General features: G+C 42.6%; 1 protein-coding gene across 1 annotated transcript in view; it reads left to right on the forward strand.

Moving 5' to 3' along the window:
• The window catches only part of LOC110162538 (GTP-binding protein 1-like), a 30,674-nt gene extending 28,086 nt beyond the window's left edge, over window positions 1–2,588 (forward strand). The window contains exon 13 of the mRNA XM_020927432.2: window positions 1,739–2,588. Within this exon, the coding sequence (XP_020783091.1) occupies window positions 1,739–1,849 (111 nt within the window). The 3' untranslated portion in view covers window positions 1,850–2,588. The remainder of the gene's footprint in view (window positions 1–1,738) is intronic.
• Window positions 2,589–8,426: the final 5,838 nt, after the last annotated feature.

Consider the following 8,426-nt stretch of genomic DNA (forward strand, 5'->3'; position numbering starts at 1 on the left):
TGTCGGAGTTTGCGGACGTGTCGTTTGACGTGAGTGAGTTTGCGGACGTGTCGGAGTTTGCGGACGTGTCGGAGTTTGCGGACTGTGAGTGCGGACGTGTCGGAGTTTGCGGACGTGTCGGAGTTTGCGGACGTGTCGGAGTGAGTTTGCGGACGTGTCGGAGTTTGCGGACGTGTCGGAGTTTGCGGACGTGTCGGAGTTTGCGGACGTGTCGGAGTTTGCGGACGTGTCGGAGTTTGCGGACGTGTCGGAGTTTGCGGACGTGTCGGAGTTTGCGGACGTGTCGGAGTTTGCGGACGTGTGCGGAGTGTTTTGCGGACGTGTCGGACGTGTGAGTTTGCGGACGTGTCGGAGTTTGCGGACGTGTCGGGAGTTTGCGGACGTGTCGGAGTTTGCGGACGTGTCGGACGTGTGAGTTTGCGGACGTGTCGGAGTTTGCGGACGTGTCGGAGTTTGCGGACGTGTCGGAGTGAGTTTGCGGAGTTCGGAGTTGCGGACGTGTCGGAGTTTGCGGACGTGTCGGACGTGAGTGCGGACGTGTCGTGAGTTTGCGGACGTGTCGGAGTTTTTGCGGACGTGTCGGAGTTTGCGGACGTGTCGGAGTTTGCGGACGTGTCGGAGTTTGCGGACGTGTCGGAGTTTGCGGACGTGTCGGAGTGAGTTTGCGGACGTGTCGGAGTTTGCGGACGTGTCGGAGTGAGTTTGCGGACGTGTCGGAGTGAGTTTGCGGACGTGTCGGAGTTTGCGGACGTGTCGGAGTGTCGGAGTGTTTGCGGACGTGTCGGAGTGTCGGAGTTTGCGGACGTGTCGGAGTTTGCGGACGTGTCGGAGTTTGCGGACGTGTCGGAGTTTGCGGACGTGTCGGAGTGAGTTTTGCGGACGTGTCTGAGTTTGCGGACGTGTCGGAGTTTGCGGACGTGTCGGAGTTTTTGCGGGCGTGTCGGAGTTTGCGGATGTGTCGGAGTTTGCGGACGTGTCGGAGTGAGTTTGCGGACTGTCGGAGTTTGCGGACGTGTCGGAGTTTGCGGACGTGTCTGAGTTTGCGGACGTGTCTGAGTTTGCGGGCGTGTCGGAGTTTGCGGGCGCGTCGGAGTTTGCGGGCGCGTCGGAGTTTGCGGACGCGTCGGAGTTCGCGGACCTTTCGGAGTTTGCGGACGCGTCGGAGTTCGCGGACGCGTCGGAGTTCGCGGACGCGTCGGAGTTTGCGGATTTCTCAAAATGAGTGTCTCAAAATTACGTCATACCAGAAATATGAATCACATTTTACAAACAGAATTTTGAGTTTTACAAATGAAATAATTTTTTGCAAATGAAATAAAGATATATTTACAAATACACATCTATTTGTAAATGCCAAAATACAAGTTACTAATATTAAATTTGCATTTGTGGATCAAAAAACATGCACAAACCAATGACTATTTGTAGATCACCATCTTTGTATTTGTGAATATTAATGAGACAAAAGTAATCCCATACAAACCACGTGACAGTGAGCACACAAACGGCTGGAGCTGCAGGCAGGAGCTGCAGGCAGGAGCTGCAGGCAGGAGCTGCAGGCAGGAGCTGCAGGCTGGAGCTGCAGGCAGGAGTGGTCCTTAAAGAGCGATTGTCAGTGAATCACAGTTTCTCACCTTCTTTTTACCCAGTTTGGAGACTTGGGCCATTTTCACCTGTATTTTCCATTTGCCCGTTTACTTAGTTTTATTTTTGTTTTATTTTCGTGTGTTTCTTGCAGTTGAAGTCGGGGGGCGCCGGTCGCAGGAGAGGAGGGAACAGACACCGATCGAAAGGGCTGAACGTAGCGCCGATGCCCACGCCTGTGTCCACCGGAGCCGGGACTGCCTGAAATCAATCAATCAATCCATAATCGGGACTAATGTGCCGTTAAAAGACGAACGAGACCTGGAAAAACTCAAAATATTCAACTGTGATCATGAAAATATAAGTCTAAAATGCCCATGTTACACTTTAATGTTGTTTCCTCGTCACAAACAGACCCGGAGTTGCGTTTTGTTTCGTTCACACATGTTCAACAACAACGTAGAAAACACGCCGTTCCACCTTGTGATGTCACGAGGTAATACAGAAGGGCTCCACTGTGTTTTTAAACTCCACACACCTTCACTAGAATCATTTGGATCATTTCAGCCTCGGGATTTTCCGATCTCTGCCGAACTAAAGGGAGAAAAGGAGCTGTTCACGTGAAAACTATCGCTCTTGATGACATCACAAGGTGGAGCCGAGCGTTTTGGGGTTTGGAGATGAACACAGACTGATGATAAAGAGTTTCTCGAACATGTGAATGAAACAAAACACAACTCCAGGTCTGTTTTTGAGGAGGGAACAACATCATAACCCGACTTAAAGGCAGTGGTGAATGTTGAGTATCTGTACTTTACTTTTACTTTTACTTCACTACATCTGAGAGCAGGTATTTGTACTTTCTACTCCACTACATTTTTGAACCAGACTGAAAAGTAAAAGTATTTTTATCAGAGTTTGAAACCTGCTGAAAAACGTCGAAGATTTTATTTTTAACACGTTTGTATTTTGAGCAAACAAATAAAAACAGCTACAAAAAACGATTGATTCATTGATTTGTTTCTGTTGATCTCAAAATCCGCTCAAAATACTTTTACTTTTTAGTCTTTAAGTACATTTTTAAACAGTTACTTTAATACTTTCACTAGGGATGTAACAATAAGCAAAATATCGTCAAAGTTCTCACAATAATATGTTGGACCATCACAATATATCGACTCACAAGTCTCTTTGATTAAATGAAGAGTTATGATGCAGCAATAAAAAAAAGGGGCCGGAATCAGAAAACTCATGTCATATAAACCCCCAAAAATAACAATAAATTCAAATATTGTATTGTACAATATTTTCTCTAAAACCAAAAGTGAAAAAACAGAATTGATTTGTTTTTTCAGGAGTTTCAGTTCGATTTTGTGTTTAAATGAAAAATGGAAAAAACGGATAACGACTAAAGCAGGACTAAACCAGGACTAAAACAGGACTAAAGCAGGACTAAACCAGGACTAAAGCAGGACTAAAGCAGGACTAAAGCAGGACTAAAACAGGACTAAAGCAGGACTAAACCAGGACTAAAGCAGGACTGAAACAGGACTAAAACAGGACTAAAGCAGGACTAAAACAGGACTAAAGCAGGTCTAAACCAGGACTAAAGCAGGACTAAAGCAGGACTAAAGCAGGTCTAAACCAGGACTAAACCAGGTCTAAAACAGGACTGAAGCAGGTCTAAACCAGGACTAAAACAGGACTAAACCAGGACTGAAGCAGGTCTAAACCAGGACTAAAACAGGACTAAAAAAAGACTAAAAACAGGACTAAAACAGGACTAAACCAGGACTGAAGCAGGTCTAAACCAGGACTAAAACAGGACTGAAGCAGGTCTAAACCGGGACTATACCAGGTCTAAACCAAGTCTGAACCAGGACCCAACCAGGACCGAACCAGGACTTGAACCAGATCTGAACCAGGACTTGAACCAGGTCCGGGACTGAAACCAGGACTGAGACCAGGACCGGACCAGGACTGAAAACGATTTAGTCCTGGTTTAGTCCTGGTTCAGTCCTGGTTTAGTCCTGGTTTAGTCCTGGTTTAGTCCTGTTTTCAGTCCTGTTTTAGTCCTGGTTCAGTCCTGGTTTAGTCCTGGTTTAGTCCTGGTTCAGTCCTGGTTCAGTCCTGGTTTAGTCCAGCGTTGCAGTTTAAGTCACATAAACAGGAAACGGCCGTTATCCGTTTTTTTCCTTTTTTCATTTAAACACAAAATCGAAAACTGAAAAAACAAATCATTATCTGTTTTTTCATTTTGGTTTTGGAGACAAATAACAAAGAAAGTCCTTGTTTTTTTTTTTTTTTTCTTACTTTTGGTTTTATTTTGAAAAACAAATGAACGAATGACCCACAGATTCACCATGGGCCGTTTCATTATTTCTCTTTCCTCGATTCCTTCTCCTCGATTCTGTAGGAAACGGGTGAGGAAATCCCGTCCACAGAGGAAACAAAACGAAGAGAGAGGATCTAAACTCCAATAAATTTTGATTCTTTTATCCGGTATCTGCCTCCTGAAGCCTCCCTCGTGTTTACTCCTTCTTTTCGAGGTTTTCTTTTGGACACTTCAGTTGACTGACAGCTGAAAAACGGAGGATCAAGGAGACGAAACAAGGAGAAGGAAGCGAGGAAACGGAAATGAGACGCGGCCCGTGTGCTCAAACTTTGAAAAAACTAGACTGAAACAATGACTTTTGGTAACATTTTAAATATAAAGATGTTAATTATGTTTTAGTGAAATGGTCTAACCTGTCATATGCACATTTTTTTTAAACAATAACACTAAATTTCCATGTTTCCTTGTCTCAAAAAGCTTTTCAAAGTAAGAATCCGATTTGTTATACTGTTTTGGGGGCAAACAATCAAATCAAACCACCTACTTTCTTTGGATTTCATTTTTACAGTCTGGATTTCCATAAAAACAGGATTCATCTGTAGCTATTGTGTCCAAAAAAAACTATTCTCATCTCAAATTTATATATTTTTTTGCCATTTTGTGAACTCAAACTGTGCTAAAAGCAAAAAGCCAGGCTCTTATTTTGTAGGCAGACCCTGTTTCCTGTCTCTTTCACAATAAGAGCTCATTTTTTTCGAGGCTGTTTTTCTAAACTGTTTGATTTCGCAGTTTATTTAAGAAAAAAACCCACACACACACATTTTTAAAGCTGGTGCCTCTATTTTCTTAAACGCAAAAGAGGATTTTATTTTGAAAGACAGATTTTGTGAGTTAAACAAATAAAACTGTACAGAAGCTGCAGTCGATGACGCGGCGACGTTTGTGTTGTAAAGGATTTTAAATAAAGATGTCAAAAGGAAAAGTGTTCTGTTTTTTAAGATTTACAATAGAAACAAGACAATAGATTTGTTAGACAGTCCGAGGTTTCCTTTTTGGTTCTTCCTGTGGATCAATCCTGCCCATCGCAAATCCGTGTGTCATTCATTCTTTTGTTTTTCAATATAAAACCAAAAATAAGAAAACGAAAATACAGCAGTTTTCTTCGTTATTTGTCTCCAAAACCAAAATGAAAAAACGGATAATGATTCGTTTTTTCAGTTTTCGATTTTGTGTTTAAATGAAGAATGGAAAAAACGGATAACGGCCGTTTCCCGTTTACATGACTTCTGTGACTGTGATGCTGGACTTTTGCACCGCATACGGACTGATCGAGGTCCGAGACCAGACCGGGACCAGAGCAGGACCAGAGCGGGACCAGAGTGCTACTGAGACTGGGACCAGAGCGGGACCAGGGCGGACTACGAGCTGTGACTCCGAGCCTCCGTGGGGTCCGAGCCTCAGCTTCGAGTTCTGCTGCTCTGAGAGACAAATAACGAAGAAAACTGTTGTATTGTCGTTTTCTTATTTTTGGTTTTATATTGAAAAACGAATGAACGAACGACACACGGATTCATCGCCTTCACCTTTCACTATTTTTCAATTCCGTTGTGAAGAGTAACAGTTTGAACAGAGGTTTGAGTCACACACATCTGATTCACTTTTGCATTTATGGAGTTCACAAACAAATTTCTCGAGCCGTTTTCCACTGTTTGGATCCAACAACCACAACAGTTATCGATGTCCGAATCCCAAAACTAAAATATGACAATATCAGAACCAGAAACAAAAGTGATATGGTTCAAAAGACTTGAAAAGATCGACTTTGACAATAGACACATCCCACTGGGAAAACAAACATGGAGGTTTGATGTTCACTTTTTCAGAAAATTCTTCCCAGTGTGAATTGCGCGATGACCGGAAGTCCGAGATTCTTGATGCGTCTGTTAGACTTTAATGCAGACCTGAGCATCGTGCAGCTCACGGGGCCACACACGGTCGTTTGGTGACTCTGACCGGCTCGTTTAAGCTCATTTGGAATTATAAAATACACATTGCTTTTATTTTAAGTGTTTTTTAATGACAGTTTATGTAAGGCAGCCTCACTTTAATTTTTTTTTGTGCTTAATCATAACATAAACTCTTACCAGTCTGACCAATGTGTCAAAACAATGATATTTACTGCTTTTTATAAAGAAAAAAAATTTATATTATGCAGAATTGAGTTAAGCATTTTGGCTATATGTATTCGCTCTATTCACGTTTACGTCACAAAACCGGAAGACATTTGGAAACATGAGGATGACGACTTTCTCTGGGCTCCGTTGGCGACAGCAACTCTGATAAAATTAAGAATATTCATTTTTAGATGTGTAGATGTGACTGTATCTTTCCGTTTGTTCGTCAGATCAACAGTTCCGACCTGTGAGTGACACTGAAAACACGATTAGAGTCCCGTCCCCGAAGTGGGTTAAGTGTCTTGCCCAATTACACAACGGCAGCGTTCACCTGCGGGAACTAGAAAACATCAATATTTAGCACCTCTCCTTTTTATCCACCAGGGGTCAGTGTTGCATCAGATTTAGATTCAAAAGAGATTACGTAAGGATTTTAACAATATTTCTGAAATGTCACTCAAAAAAAAAAAAAAGACTTTTATCGAGTGATCTCAGTCAACTCAACTATCAAATATAATTCACACAAAAACATATAATATATATTAAATATAAGACAAAAACTGTTATTGTTTCATTTACTCCTGGTTTTAGTTGTGGTTTAGTCTTGGTTTAGTCCTGGTTCAGTCCTGTTTTTGTTCTGGTTTAGTTTAGTCCTGGTTCAGTCCTGGTCTAGTCTTGGTTTAGTCCTGGTTTATTTCTGTTTTAGTCCTGGTTTAGTCCTGGTTTAGTCCTGGTTTAGTCCTGGTTTAGTCCTGGTTTAGTCTGGTTTAGTCTGGTTAGTCCTGGTTTTAGTCCTGTTTTTGTCCTGGTTTAGTCCTGGTTAGTCCTGGTTTTAGTCCTGGTTTAGTCCTGGTTCAGTCCTGGTTTAGTCCTGTTTTTGTGGTTTCCTGGTTTAGTCCTGGTTTTAGTCCTGGTTAGTCCTGGTTTAGTCCTGGTTTAGTCTGTTTAGTCCTGTTTAGTCCTGGTTTAGTCCTGGTTAGTAGTCCTGGTTTAGTCCTGGTTTAGTCCTGGTTAGTCCTGTCCTGGTTTAGTCCTGGTTTAGTCCTGGTTTAGTCCTGGTAGTCCTGGTTTAGTCCTGGTTTAGTCCTGGTCTAGTCCTGGTTTAGTCCTGGTTTAGTCCTGGTTTAGTCCTGGTTTAGTCCTACTACTACTGTTTCTACCTCTAAACCAGGACTAAACCTGGACTAAACCAGGACTAAACCAGGACTTATGGATCAGTTCTTTGAGATGTGCACCTGTTCATAGAAGAGGATAACCACTCTCCCTCCCTCCGTCGCTCTCTCTCTTTCATTTTCCTTTCACTTTTTCTTTCTCACGTCGGTGAAAAGACGCAGAGTCTCGTAATCAAGCGCAATTCTGAGCCTGAGCTGCGAGGAGACACGAGGAGAGACGAGCGGGAGACGAGGAGAGACGAGGAGGACGAGGAGGAGACGAGGAGAGACGAGGAGGAGGAGGAGGAGAGGCTGAAGAAAAGAAATAAAACTGTCACATACTGTATATTTCTCAAGTACAAGTGAAGCTGTGGGCCCTGAAAAGTACTCCGAGAAATATATTTTAATCAAAGCGGCGGTTTTATGTTGTTCCTCATCAAAAAACACGTCCGAAGAGGTTTTAGATGTCGTCCGTGCGTGTTTGAGTCATCTAGTGATCTCTCCCATGCTTTAGGAAGGCGGACTCGACAGCAGCAAAAGTGAAACGGAAACTTATTTAACATTTTAATACAGAGTTTTTGACGAACAGAGGATTTTCAAAACAGTAAACCAGGAGTGTCAAACTCATTTTGTTCCGGGGGCCGTGTCCAACCGACTTTGATCCAAAGGGGCCGGATCAGAAAACTCATGTCATATAAACCCCAAAAATAACAATAAGTTCAAATATTTGTACAGAGAAACACAAATCTTTTCTACAGAAATCTTTTTTAAGTGATGAACTCTTTCTTTAACTAAATATTATAATATTATGAACAACCTGAAACTTTAAGAAAAATGTAATTTCAACACAATGTTTTAACATTAACTTGTTTGCAAACAGAAATAAGTCAATTTTTGTTGTAAAATCCTGCACTCGGCTCCACTTTTCTCATGTTGGACATTTTTCTGATGAGGGTGTCACGGTCAACAGTCAAAACGATCGTCCTTTAAGAGCGTTTGGAAAGAGACAAGTCTTCATTTGTGCTGCTCTGGTGGGAGGGGCCACGTACAGAGACGCTGGAGACGCTGCTGTGATAAACACCACAGAAAATTAACAAGATTTTAATAGAAAATATCATTAAAATATTTTGGTAGAAAATCAGCTGAGGGCCAGATTAAAGGTCTTGGAGGGCCGGATCTGGC

Source organism: Boleophthalmus pectinirostris, unplaced genomic scaffold (genome assembly GCF_026225935.1).
Source record: "Boleophthalmus pectinirostris isolate CB_2022bp ecotype Guang Dong unplaced genomic scaffold, ASM2622593v1 HiC_scaffold_22, whole genome shotgun sequence".
NCBI lineage: Eukaryota > Metazoa > Chordata > Actinopteri > Gobiiformes > Gobiidae > Boleophthalmus > Boleophthalmus pectinirostris.